The sequence below is a fragment of the Panthera pardus genome, unplaced genomic scaffold (genome assembly GCF_024362965.1).
Source record: "Panthera pardus isolate Hobbes unplaced genomic scaffold, ASM2436296v1 HiC_scaffold_15, whole genome shotgun sequence".
Taxonomy (NCBI): Eukaryota; Metazoa; Chordata; class Mammalia; order Carnivora; family Felidae; genus Panthera; species Panthera pardus.
The window spans coordinates 33,628,385-33,643,109 of NW_026526710.1; the positions used below are offsets into that span (position 1 = coordinate 33,628,385).

At 42.1% G+C, this 14,725-nt stretch overlaps 1 protein-coding gene across 1 annotated transcript in view; it reads left to right on the forward strand.

Moving 5' to 3' along the window:
• AKAIN1 (A-kinase anchor inhibitor 1) overlaps positions 1-14,003 on the forward strand; it is a 54,185-nt gene extending 40,182 nt beyond the window's left edge. The window contains exon 2 of the mRNA XM_019418380.2: positions 10,922-14,003. Coding sequence (XP_019273925.1) covers positions 10,922-11,115 — 194 coding nt within the window. The 3' untranslated portion in view covers positions 11,116-14,003. The remainder of the gene's footprint in view (positions 1-10,921) is intronic.
• The last annotated feature ends 722 nt before the right edge of the window (positions 14,004-14,725 follow it).

Here is a 14,725-nt window from a genome sequence, read left to right on the forward strand (position 1 = left end):
ACAGAGCATGAACGGGAGAGGGGCAGAGAGAGAGGGAGACACAGAATCGGAAACAGGCTCCAGGCTCCGAGCCATCAGCCCAGAGCCTGACGCGGGGCTCGAACTCACGGAGCGCGAGATCGTGACCTGGCTGAAGTCGGACGCTTAACCGACTGCGCCACCCAGGCGCCCCGGAACTGATTTTTTTTTAATGTACAGTATGAGATAGCCAAAGCTCCTTATTGTTTCCATGTGAATAACTACCCGGCTCCACTCCATTCCCCGAAAATACTGTCTTTTCCTCATTGTGCTACGGTGTCCTATTTTTCACAAATCAAGTGACCTCGAATATGGAGGGCTGTTGCTGGACTTCTAACTCTATTTCATTGGCCAATTTTTCCATTCCTATATCAGTATCACACTTTCCGAATTACTGTGGAAAGCTGGTGTTGAGAGCTGGTAAATGAGACCCTCCCTGTTTGTTGTTCTTTTCCGAAATTACCTTTGTTTGGGCCGACCTACTCAAGTTTGATTTCTGGTTTAAAATTGTCTTTTCTTTCTCAGGTTTTATTGGCACTGTTCCTGATGGCTTTCCTAAAAATAACACATTGCAGCCCAGTAATCAGCTAAATTATGTTCTAAAATAATGAGGTAGCTCTACAAGGTAAAAAGCTTTCTAGGACACTGAGTCAGTGAGTCACATGTCTGTCCTGCCCTCAGAGGCCAGGGAAAGAATTCTCTTTTTTTTCCCAGTGGCCTTTCCAAATTCAGTCTGTATTTCTAGGCCTGCCCCAAACCCTGTCTGTGGCCCAACACCTCCCAGCCTGCCAGGACCTGTAGCACCTGGCCGGCCCATTTTCCTAGGCATTGTCTCTGGTGTCCCCTTTCCCCCCTGGGCACCGGGACACCGAGGCTGCCTTCAGTTCCCCACAGGGCCCCGCTCCACACACGTGGGGGAATTTCCACCTGGGTTTCATCCATCTTCCTGCCTGACATGTTCTTCTACCTTCCTTTCATGGTGAATACCTTGTTAACTCCAAACTTCCCTTCCCCGGGGCATCCTTCCCTGACCTCAGACTAGATCAGTTCTCTTACAGTGGGCTCCCTGGGCCCCTTTATGGCACGTACCCCAGTGCAAAATTATAAACCCGTTTGATCGTTTCATCAACCCTTGACTCTTCCAGTATATTGTAAACTCCAGTAAAGCAGGATCCATGACTATTTTGCTCAACATTTTAGTCTCTTATCCCTAATCTAGTGTTTGCCATATAGGAAGTGCTCCATAATTCTTTTAGGAATGAATGCATGCATGAATGAAACGCTTTGGCCTAGTCGCCTCTGTAACTTTCCACAGGACCCTGCATACAGATATTCAATAAATAACTTTATTTCATCATCTTTTTAAAAAAATTTTTTTAAATGTTCATTTATTTCTGAGACAGAGAGAGACAGAGCACGAGTGGGGGAAGGGCAGAGAGAGAGAGAGAGAGAGGGAGACACAGAATCGGAAGCAGGCTCCAGGCTCTGAGCTGTCCGCACAGAGCCCGACGCGGGGCTCGAACCCACCAACCGTGAGATCGTGACCTGAGCCGAAGTCGGTGGCTCAATTGACTGAGCCACCCAGGCGCCCCTATCTCATCATCTTCTATAGAACATTTCAATAAAAAGCTCTGTGTAGTTTATGGCAGTAGCTTGCCACATTACAAAATGACCGGCCTGGCCACTGCAGGCACAGTCAGGGGTGTTTCTTAATGGCCTGTACTTGATTTAATGTGGGTGATGGCGGAGATAGTGGGGCATCACTCAAATATGACTTAGAAGTGTCCTGTACCTGCGAATACCTGTCTTGCCTTCTGTATCTCAACGCCAGCTTTTAGAAACTCTAAAATGTTCCTTCTGATTTGGTTGGAGTACATAGGAAAGCAGCATCGGTTTGGGGGTGTTAGCAGCAAGCTGGGAACCCAGAGGCTGTGACTTTCCATTGCTGGGAAGTCATATAACTTTGGCTTGCTCGGTGGTAAAGCAGGGCAGCCAGGACAACTTTGTTAGCGGTTGGCATAAATGAGTGAGAGCTAACATCTGGTCCTTCATGGAAAATTCCTGTACTTAGAGCTGGAAAATAGACTATCATTCCATTAATAAAGGGACCCGAATTAGTTCTTGTTCTCTGTGTTCCACAAGCTAGTCATTGATGAATGATAATGCTGTCTTTATAGTCTCAAGCAATCGGAGGGAAAGATAAAAAATGTGCTCCACGGTCCCCATCAGGGCACTGTGCATTTTGGAGAGTGTGGGCAGGCTGTGGTGATGGAGCCCTAGCCTGCCCTGACAGGGACTTCTGTAATTTGCATACTTAGTGAGAAAAGACCAGAGATAGAGACGCTGCTTATGGATACAACGTCTGCCACACTCTCCGGGTGATCGAAGGAAAATCACGAATCAGGTTCTGCCTCGAAACGGGAACACTCGACCTTTTCTAAAACACAACCCCACTGGACTATAATAGGGTTAATGTAATAGAGGCCAGTCGCACATAGGTCGTTAGAGAGAAAAAATTGTGAATTTTTACCAGGAGGATCTTCCTCTGGTCATTAGAAGCATGGTTTTAATGGATATAAATACAGAATTAAGACCAATTATTAGCCACTTGCGTCGAGTTCCCGACACCTTCCACTGAGGAGAGCAGAGGAGGGCTTCTGAGCTCAGTGTCATCTGTGGAAGACTGGTCCTCAGGGAGTGGGCTGGGTGTCGCAGGGACGCATGACTATGGGGATGCCTGTGTGTGTGTGTGTGTGTGTGTGTGTGTGTGCGCGCGCGCATGTGGGTGGGTAATGATTTGCGGTGGAAAGACACTGAAGACAAATTTAGTTACATCACATTCTTGACTTGGGTGTGTTTATATTGGGCATTTAGAGTTTAAAGCTAATTAAATCGATTCATCATCTTTTGTGAAATACCCGAATGATTTTGTAAACGCTAATTAGGATAGAGGACATTTGCGTCATTTAAAATTAGGCAATTGGCCATGTACAACATGTAGGTGATTCATTAATTTCAAGTAAATGTGATGCATGTAAGTAAATGGCAAGACTCTGAGGATTTCTCTGGTTGGTTCTGCCTTCTGTGGGGTTGGAAGGCACTTTTTCATGCTGCATTTTTATTACGGGTCTCTGCCAGGATGTTCTCAAATGCCACATCCTTTCAAGTGGATTCCATAGATGCACCAGTCAGTTTTTACATCGGACGAAGCCAATTGTGTGAGTGCGGGCTGTGCCCTCGGCACCATACCCAGGTGGGGGGCCTAGGTGGTTCCTTCCTCCTACGCAGATGTGTTCTCACCACTGATCCAAACTGTGAGGCCACAGCTGATGGGGCCAGAATGAGCCACGGGCATTCGATCAACGGCTGGCCTAGGAGGAGGTGGCCTCGCATGAAAGTCCTTGTTTTCAGGGATAGTGTAGTAGGCTGAGTCTTTCAGTATCTTTCTCAGGAACTTCAACTGAAGATATGTGAAGAATCAGGCAGTTACAGGTAGAACTTTAGCCAAAATGCCCTCAGAAAGAAGGCAGTGTGTAAAATCACGAAGCCCTACAAGTAGTGATGAATAAGCAGAAACAGGGGTAAGTAAATGCCATGAAGTCAGGGAGACTCCAGAAGAAAAGGAGAGCTGTTGGCTGGAAGCAGCCGAGGGAGAGTTGAAACTATCAAATGGCAGAGAATGATCTAGATAGTCCAGTTACTAGAGATATACTGGATGATTCCAATTTCTGAACTGTAATGTGAGACTCAGCCAAAAATTTTCATGATGTCTGGTTAGGACGCGTGTATCCCAATAGTAATCACACTCCCCAAGAGACCTCCAAACTTAAGGTAACAGAAGAGTATCTTTCCTTGCGCGCCAAAGAGCCTACTACACGGTACACACCTGTGGTTTCCCTAACTCCTTCTTTTCTTTCAGTTTTATTGAGATAGAATTGACATAGGTCACTGTAAAGGTTGAAGGTGTACAGGACAATGACTTGACTGCCATGTATCGTGCAGTAATTACCATCCATCATCTCATATAGATGCAAGGAAAGAAAAGAAAAAACTTTTTTCTATTTACTTAATTGTCTTTTAAGTGGAAGTTTGTTCCTTTCAACCCCCTTCCTCCAACACCCCTATCCTCTTTCCCCCACCTCTGGTAACCACAATTCTGATCTTTTCCCTACAAGTTTGGTCTTTCTTCTTCCTTTCTTTCTCTTTCTTTTTTCTTTCTCTTTCTTTTTTCTTTCTCTTTCTTTTTTCTTTCTGTTTCTTTTTTGTTTCTTTTCCTTCTTTTCTTTCTTTCTTTCTTTCTTTCTTTCTTTCTTTCTTTCTTTCTTTCTTTCTTTCTTTCTTTCCCACATCTAAGTGAGATCATACAGTATTTGTCTTTCTCTGTCTAACTTAGTTCACTTAGTACAATGCCCTCACGTCTATCTATGTTGTCACAAATGGCAGGGTATTTCTCTTTCGTATACTGTGTATACATACCCCACATTTTCTTTATCCAGTTCATCTTTGATGGACACTTAAGTTGTTTCCATGTCTTGGCTAATATAAATTCTGCTGCAATGAACATGGGGGTCCAGATATCTTTCAAGATAGTGATTTTCTTTCTTTTGGTGAAATACCCAGAAGTGGAGTTGTTGGATCATAGGATAATTCTATTTTTAGTTTTTTTAAGTTTATTTATTTATTTTGAGAGAGAGAGAGAGAGAGAGAGAGAGAGAGCAAGCATGAGTGGGGGAGAGGCAGAGAAAGAGGGATAGAAAATCCCAAGCAGGCTCTGCACTGTGAGAACAGAGCCTTATGTGGGACTCAAACTTTCGAACTGGGAAATCATGACCTCAGCCGAAATAAAAAATCAGACGCTTAACTGACTGAGCCACCCAGCGCCCCCTATTTTCAATATTTGGAGCAACTTTCATACTGTTTTCTACAGTGGGTGCACCAATTTACATTCCCACCAACTGTGCCCAGGGGCTCCCTTTTCTCCACATCCTCACCAGCATTTGTCTCTTAGCTTTTTGATGCTCATTATTCTAACAGATATGAGGTGATATCTCATTGTATTTTTAATTCCTACTTCCCTAATGATTACTAACGAGCACCTTTTCATGTAGCTGTTGACCATTTGTATATCTTCTTTGGAAAAATGTCTATTTAGGTCCTTTGCCCATTTTAATTAGATTATTTTTTGTTGTTACAGAGTTGTATAAGTTTTTTTAAAATGTATTTTGGATAGTAACTTTTTCAGATATGTTATTTGCAAATATTTTCTTCCCTTTTTGTAGAATATCTTTTTAAAAAAATGTTTTTCACTTTAAAAATTATATTAAATGTTTATTTATTTTATGAACGAGAGGGAGAGAGTAGGGGAGGGGCAAAGAGAGAGGGAGAGAGAATCCCATGAAGGCTCCACACTGTCAGCACAGAGCCCGATGCAGGGCTCGAACTCATGAACCATGAGATCGTGACCTGAGCCCAAATTAAAAGTTGGATGCTTAACTGACTGAGCCACCCAGGCGCCCCTGCCTTTTCATTTATTGATCATTCTTTTTGTTGTGTGGAAGCTTTTTTGTTTGAGGTAGTCCCATTTGTTTTTAATTTTGTTGCTTGTGTTTTAGGTGCCTCATCCCCAAACTTGTTGCCGAGATTCATTCCAAGGAGTTTTCTTCATATTTTCTTTTAGGAGTTTTATGGTTTCAGGTCTTCAAGTCTTTAGTCCATTTTGAGTTAATTTTTGTGACTAGTATAAGAGAGTTTCATTTTTACATGTAAGTGTCCAATTTCTCCAGCACCATTTACTGAACATACTGGCTTTTCTCCTGAAAAGTATTGAGTATTCTTTGCTCCCCTGTCCGATATTAGTTGACCACACATACGTGGGTTTATTTCTTGGCCCGCAATCTGTGCCATTGGTCTGTATGTCTGTTTTGGTGCCAGTACCATACTGTTTTGATCATTGTAGCTTTATAATATAGCTTGAAATCAGGAAGTGTGATGCCTCTTGCTTTTTCTTTCTCAGGATTGTTTTGGCTATTTGGGGTCTTTTGGGTGCTTTATATAATTTTTTTTTTTAATTTTGCTGTTATTGTCTAAGTGCTCTGCATGGCTTTTAGCCTCATTTTTGTTCCCCACTTTTCCCGTTCCAGCTAGTTGCCACTTTGTCCCATACTCTTCACTACAGATATTCATGACCCAGAGCAAAGTGGTGATGAGGGCCACGAGGGTCACCAACCTTGCAGGTCACCAAAGGGATACTCTAGACACAGCACGGCATGGGCTGCCTTTGACTTTTTAATCAATTTATCTTCATAATGGATAGAAGAAGATGTGATGATTTAGCTCAGATATTAGGTCGCAGCTAAATTTAGGGTAGAATCTCTCTCTCTCTCTCTCCTATTAAGGAATCAACTTCCTCTTATCCTTACATTCGCCCTTCTGCCATCCAAAGACAGAAGAATAGCTGTATAGCAGGGACGTTTTAGAGTTAGCACATATGTAGTTTGGCTAAGAAACTCTTTCCAGGAGCCAACATGAACCTTTTAAACTATTCTGTTTGTCTACACACTTATGCTCTGTAGTGATAGTGGACAGAGCTGCGTGAGTATCATATTTGACTTGCCATAAATATGTACTCTTCCTCTTTGAATTAGCCTTGGCCACTGCACAGAAGTAACTTCAAAAACCTGTAATTGCCTCTTTGTTTTAGCATTAGAACGTCCTTGAGTTTCGGTATGGCGTGTGGCTGCCCAGTTTGCACCTATATTTCCTACCTAGCCTCCCATGTGGCTAAGTGTGGCCGTGTGACTCAGTTTCCCCCAATGACATGTGAGCAGAGTGATGTTTGCAACTTATATGATTACTCTTTTAAAGGAAATCATCTTGGGGCACCTGGGTGTCTCAGTCAGTTGAGCGTCCGACTTTGGCTCAGGTCATGATCTCTCAGTTTGTGGGTTTGAGCCCAGTGTCGGGCTCTGTGCTAACAGCTCGGAGCCTAGAGCTTGCTTTGGATTCTGTGTCTCCTTCTTTCTGCCCCTCCCCGCTCATGCTCTCTCTCTCTCTCTCTCTTTCAAAAATGAATAAACATTTAAAAAATTTTGTTAAAGGAAATCATCTTTATCAACCTCCATTTTCTCTTTGGCTATCTTCCAGTCCCAGATGGGATATTGGTTAACCAGCTCTACTCATGCAGATGAGGTCAATATAGTAGGAAACGGCAGAGCAGGAAGATAGAAGGATGTTGACCCCTTAGATAACCTGGTGGAGCAGAGCCGCCTACACGTTGGAGTACCTCTGGACTGATGCACGAGAGAGCAATAAATATCTTTCTTGTGTGAGTTTTCTCGTGCATTTTTGAGTTTCTTTGTTACAAAGGCCAAGTCTATGCCCTAACCAATACACAATGGTGGCCACTAAGTACTCAGGAGCCAGACGGGGGTGCTGAGTAAGTGTCATGTCACACACATTGTAGCATTTGATGCCTTCTCTGCTTAGTCTGGTGTAGATTTCTCATTTTATTCTGGGTATTTATTTGTTTTGAGGGGAGGGAGGGGAGGACTGTCCCTTTGTTTTGAATAGATTCATCTTACCTTGTTTACTAGACTCTAAATCCCTCAGAAAATAGTGCTAGTGACACAAATGCTGCTGAATAAATGACAACTATCTGTCTCAAGGGATAAGAGCTGCTTGGTCTTCCGGAATGACTCCGTATTCTCTTATGTGACATCCTTTTCCTGGGTGTATCAATTCTGTTGTTAATGAATCAATTCTGGTGAACGACCCCCCCCCCCCACAGTTTTCAATCCATTTTCATGGCAGCAGCATATGCGAATACAGGAAACATCTGAAATGATGATTTTGAATGAGGAATGATGCCCATTCTATTTATCACTCTAAATATAAGCAGGTGGAATTAAAAATTCTCATGATTGCACTTTAGTCAAATGTTCGATTCATGACCATTCTGCCATGCATGAGTTAGTAATACATTTGCTGCATAATAAAAGAAAGTTCAAGACAACAGTGAATCAAATAAGATACATATATTTTTTCTAACATGAAAGAGGCCTGGAGATGGGCAGCCAAGGGATGATATGTGGCTCTTGGTCTTTGGGTTTTCAGGCTCCTTCTAACTTGTCTTTGCAAATCCCTGAAAATGGTTTCCATTCTGAAGATTCCCTCATGGTTAGCAAAAACCCCTGTGGTGATAGCCAGTGTGTCAGAGTCGCAGGCAGTGGGATGAGGGGAGGGCAAAGGGCCTTTATCTGCCTATTTCCTTTTAAAGACCTTTTTTAGAATTTTTACTAAATGAACTTTCACCTCATTGGTCAGAACTTCGCCAGGCCCAGTTACACAGCTGCCCAAATAAAATCAAGGTTTTGTATTGTTTTTAACTAAGGATGAAGGGGAAGCATCAATGATGGGTAGACTGCCTGCCTTATAATTAGAAAATTCTCACTAACTAGACCAGGGGTTGGCAAACCATGGCCTGTGGGCCAAATCTGGCCTGCAGCCTACTTTTCGTAAGTAACGAGTTATTGAAACAAAACCATGTGCGTTCATTTATACATTGTCTAGAGCTGATTTAATGCTACCAAAAGCAGAGCTGAGTAGTAGTCACAGACATGGTATGGCCTACAAGTCTAAAATATTTCCCATCTGGTCCTGTTGAACAAGTTTTCCAACCCCTGTTCTAGAACATGGAGGACAGATTCTGGTACATAAATGACCTCATTCCTCGGGAGGCTATTAGAGGAGCAGGGCTGAACCTATTATAGATTCAGTAATAATCTATTCTCCAGCCCCGGTGAAATTAAGTCTACTAGGCATACATTTGGTCGCAAGTAACATAAAACCTGACTAATAGCGGATTCAACAAAGAAGCGTTTATTCATCTCACATACGAAGAAGTCCAGAAGTACAAGGTCGAGGGCTGGTGTGGATTCTGAATAATGCTTTCAAAACTAGACTCCTTTTCTTCCCTCAGCCGTGGCCAGAATGTTGGCTTTCATCTCCTTGCTTATTGGAGGTTGCCCGTGGTACCTAAAGGCATTATGTCTGCGTCCTGCATAGGAAGAAGGAGTAAGTGTCAAAGGCCACAAGGGGCATGAGTCTGTCCCTTTCCATAAACTTTCCCGCGGGTTCTCATCGGCCATAACTCTATTCTCATGACAACTGCCAGCAGCAGAGCATTCTGGGATGGTGAGAACATACATTGGACTCATGAGTGGGGCGAACAAATGGAGATCCTGTTGGAAAGGGAGACAGTAGCAGTATGTCTGTACAGGGCTCCTCACAATGAACTGGGCCACTCTCGCACCTCGTTATGGTCTCATCTTTCTTTCTTTCCTTTTTTTTTAAATTTATTTAATTTGTTTTATTTTTTAATTCTCCATACTTGATTTTATTTATTTATTTTTATTAATTTATTTTTTAAATTTACATCCAAGTTAGCTAGCATATAGTGCAACAGTGATTTCAGGAGTAGATTCCTTAGTGCCCCTTACCCATTTAGCCCATCCCCCCTCCCTCGACCCCTCCCGCAACCCTCTGTTTGTTCTCCATATTTAAGAGTCCTTCTGTTTTGTCCCCCTCCCTGTTTTTATATTATTTTTGCTTCCCTTCCCTTATGTTCATGTGTTTTGTCTCTTAAAGTCCTCATAATGCCCTCTAGTTCCATCCATGTAGTTGCAAATGGCAAGATTTATTCTTTTTGATTGCTGAGTAATATTCCAGTGTGTGTGTGTGTGTGTGTGTGTGTGTGTGTGTGTACCACATCTTCTTTATCCATTCATCCATCGATGGACATTTGGGCTCTTTCCATACTTTGGCTCTATTGTTGATAGTGCTGCTATAAACATTGGGGTGCATGTGTCCCTTCGAAACAGCACACCTGTATCCCTTGGATAAATGCCTAGTAGTGCAATTGCTGGGCCCTAGGGTAGTTCTATTTTTAGTTTTTTGAGGAACCTCCATATTGTTTTCCAGAGTGGGTACACCAGCTTGCATTCCCACCAACAGTGCAACAGAGATCCTCTTTCTCCACATCCTCGCCAACATCTGTTGTCTGAGTTGTTAATGTTAGCCATTCTGACAGGTGTGAGGTCTCATTGGGGTTTTGATTTGTATTTCCATGATGATGAGTGATGTTGAGCATTTTTTTCATGTGTCGGTTGGCCATCTGAATGTCTTCGTTGAAGAAGTGTCTATTTGTGTCTTTCTTTGGCCCATTTCTTCACTGGGTTATTTGGCTTTTGGGTATTGAGTTTGATAAGTTCTTTATAGATTTTGGATACTAGCACTTTATCTGATATGTCATTTGCAAATATCTTCTCCTATTCCGTTGGCTGCCTTTCAGTTTGCTGATTGTTTCCTTCACTGTGCAGAGCTTTTTATTTTGATAAGGTCCCAATAGTTTATTTTTGCTTTTGTTTCCCTTGCCTCCAGAGATATGTTGAGTAAGAAGTTGCTGCGGCCAAGGTCGAGGAGGTTTTTGCCTGCTTTCTCCTCGAGGATTTTGATGGCTTCCTGCCTTATGTTTAGGTCTTTCATCCATTTTGAGTTTATTTTTGTGTGTAGTGTAAGAAAGTGGTCCAGGTTCATTCTTGTGCATGTCGCTGTCCAGTGTTCCCAGCACCACTTGCTGAAGAGACTGTCTTTATTCCATTGGATATTCTTTCCTGCTTTGTCAGAGATTAGTTGTCCATAGGTTTGTGGGTCCATTTCTGGGTTCTCTATTCTGTTCCACTGATCTGAGTGTCTGTTTTCGTGCCAATACCGTACTGTCTTGATGATTACAGCTTTGTACTACAGCTTGAAGTCCAATGGTCTCACCTTTCCTGCATGCCCCTTCCTATAACAGCTCCTGAAATTAATTTTGTTCTTTTTACCTCCCTTACATACTCTTTGCTAGGTGAGAAACCTGGAAATGAGCCTGAAGAGGTGAAGCTGCAGAAAGCCAGCAAACAGATCGTGCAGAATGCCATCCTGCAAGCTGTTCAGCAAGTGTCCCAGGAGAGCCGGCAGAGGGAAGACAGAACCGGTGACAACCAGGGCAACTTCCAGCTGGGCGTGGGGGAATTAACCAAGAAGCACGAAAAGAAGTAACACAGTGGATCTGGCTCTTGTCATATGCCTGGTTACCAGCCTTCCTCTTAGTATAGGATGCGTTGCCAAAACGTTGCCAGTAAAGCAAACCAAAGTGTCGTCAGCACCTAGCAGTAGAATGAATTCGCGCTAGTCCTTGGCTGAGAAGCACTGTTTTGAAAAAGTGCATTAGAAGATTCTGTTTATATTAAGGCAGTGCCTCTGAAACATAGCGGGGCCAAATACAACACTGTAATTGCAAAAGTAGTTTTGCAACACAATTTATTTTTAAGGTTCTTTTTTTTCTAAAGATTCTGTCTTGTTTACTTTCGCCCTTGATGCATCTTTCTGTGACTCTAAGCAGCAATCCTTTTTGCTGAAAAACTGAGTGCAGTACTGTGTCCTTTATAATATTTTAAAAAGACATGCTGGAGAAGTGAAGGAATGGAGTTTGTCACCTTCAAATATGGAATTAAAGGCTTCACTGAGTTCAGGTCTCAGATCCAATTGAGCAAAGGCAAATTTTACGGCTTAGTCCCTCAGGTCTTACAAGGCATATATTTATATTACTTTTTAAAAAGGAGGAGTTTAACTTTTCAAGAACTCAGTTTCTTGGTCTCAGTTCTCTCAAGTGTTTGATACGGGGTGTTTACCCTCTGTGCAGAAATCCTTGGGAAGTACAGATTTCTTTTTCCATGTCAAACTAAGACAAGTGATAGATCTGTATGCGTGCCTTGCCCATGACTCTGTTTTTTAGCAGCCCTGTGAAGAGCAACTAGACCCACAGATTCCATGCTGGGGATACACTAGGGTCTGATTATGGGGTGCAGTGTCCTTGGACAGAGCTGTGGGGCTTTATAAATACTATGTTGTCATCGGGCTACACATTTGCAATAGTACCTTACTAGTGGGAGCCTTTCTTTTCCCCTCCACAAATTAAAATTACATTGTTGAGTTATAAAAATCATGCACATCAGGAATAAATACCCCTGCAAATGGGAAAAGCATTTTTCAGCTCTCCGAAGCGTGGCAATACAGTGGGAACAATAAAGTAACTGTTTTGGGCAATGCAGTATAGAGATCTACGTGTGTATGAAAAAAGTCATCTTCATTGCCATAGTATGACTTCTGCTCCACTCCCATGTGGATAATGCACATCTCTCTGAAGTCATTAGAACCCCATAGTCTGGGTTTCACCACAGTCACTGAGTTGGTGCTACTGAGGACAGAGAGAGAATTTGACCTTTAGTAAGAAATCCTTTGGCTTTAGAATATCGATGTCTACGTTTAATAGTTTTTTAAAAAGCCAGTATTAGCATATATGGTATGACTGATATTAAGATCTACGCAGAGAATTCCAGTATGCTACACTTTCCAGAATGGATACTATTGATGATAGTAAATGAGTGAAACCACTCTCTTATCAACTGTTGGGCTATCTCGTATGATGCACAGATGGAATAAATTCACAGGGAGAATGGCGACGAGAGGGAGCAGAGGGGGTTAAAATTTAAATGTGATTTATTCATAAATATTTTTTGTGTCATGAACTCATGACAATTGAAGAAGGAGTTTAAGTTGATCTGAAGTCATATAATTGATATATAATTGTACAGTGTACTTAATGGGAATGAAGGGATTAAGGGAAATTATTCGGAAGGATCTATAATAAAAAAATAAACCCAATGCTTGTAGTTTGCAAGTGATCTGGCACCATGTCTACTGAGATGTCTGGGCATAACCACCCCTGGACCTCGCTGTCATTATCGTGTGGCAGAAACACAGAAATGTATCATCTTTCCTCTCTGGTGTGTCTGTGCTAACCCAGTGGGGATCTTTGAGAACATCTGATTAACCTCTGTATCTAAATATTATTTGTAAATAAAACATACCCAGCTTTGAAATATGTTGTCATTGTAAGCCAAGTTTCCTACACCCTACTGTTGGGCTCATTTCATCTGTGGATCTCACATTCATATGGGACCATGAGGCACCCCAAGTTTACCAAACCCCTAGATGTCATGACCCCGAGAGTGCTCCTTCCATGGGCCTTTACTGTAAGTCTGTGGGGTGGTGGTTCCTGAGGCTTGGGCAGAAAAGGACCAGTGGTAAGAAGTGACCCTTTGATCTCAGGAAGTGAAGGTGAGTGGATCCGGAGAGTTGAATGTCTTTCATTATCTTTCTGAGATGGAACATCTACAAGGAGGAACAGAGATATCGATGAATTCTTGGAAGAAGAAAACAAAGTTAAGCAATCCCTGCCCTCCGTAGATCGGTGCCGTATTGGCAGAATCCTAAGAAAGCTCAGCCGTAAAAATAAACCCATCTGTCAAACTCTTGCCGATCTCTGTCAGTATAAAGTTATTGGCTTTGAAAGGAGCCTATGGATCCTCACGTGGCATAGGATTAAGGTGGGCTTCCACTTGCTTATTGTCATAAGCCAGCACGCCGCTTTTGGTTTTGGGAATTTTATCTTCTTGGTTTACGACATGGTAAAGCTTACATGGGCCTCCCAGCTCTGTGTGATCAGCCATTCATCTTTTACTTTGCCTGTCTCTGGAGTGGACCAAAGAGAAAAGTCCTTTTATGTGGCTTTTCTGTATTAATCTATGCAGTGTGAACAGTATAAATAGATTCAAAAAAACATACTGCTTCCTGGGCTTTATCTTTATTTTTATTCTCTCTCTTTTTGAGCTGCTTTGTATTCTCTTATGGTGTATTATCTTATTTCAGGTTACAAAAAAATGAATGGACCATTTAAAAATAAACATTGTTATTTATGCCAATCAGGAATGAATATCTGTTTTCAAGGTGTTAAGGTCTCTGTGAAAAAAAATGTTAAAAAAAGGAAAATTTGAATTTATCCACTGTAACAGCCATTCCAATAAAATACAATAGAGAATAAAGTCTCTGAGAAACCTGGTAACTATTATAACTACTATTGTACCCCAAAAGGTCAAAGACTAAACACTTGAGCAAATTCTTCAGTTCACGTAAGGCGAATGTGGAAACCACAATAATATCTTTTCTCTTGAATGTGAGAAAGTGTGCTGAAATCTATTAGTGCACATTCATTCATTTTTCTCATTGCCACAACCTTGCAATACGTTGCATCTGGGAAGATCTCAGTCTCCTTTTGTAGATAAAGTCACACTGAGTCTCAGAGAGGTTAAGTATATCCTAAGTGAGGAATAGTAGGTACTGTTGGGCACAGGAGTACATGAACCACTGATCCTGACCACGGGGAGCATATGAATTAGCTAGGGAGCTTAAGAAATATAAATTCGGGAGACATCTATGTTAAGATCAAAGACTAAAACTCCCTTTTAGAATACCTTTCTAGCCAGACATGTAACAAAAATAGTAAAGGGCCCCCAAAATCGTCATCAATAGAAAAAGTTCAATGCCATTAGCATCAAAAAGTGGTGGCTAGGGAAAGAAAAAGGAAACTGCAGAGGGAACAAAATAGACCACCCTAGAGCGTGGTGACTTCACTTTACTCCTCAGAGCCACCGTGGTGGGTCCACGGAATCCTGCCCCACTTGAGGAGAGAGACGAATGCCATGGGTGACTTTGTAGTTCGTTGACCAAGGTGTAGAGGAAATGGCTCTTAGGAGGAAACGGGAAAAAT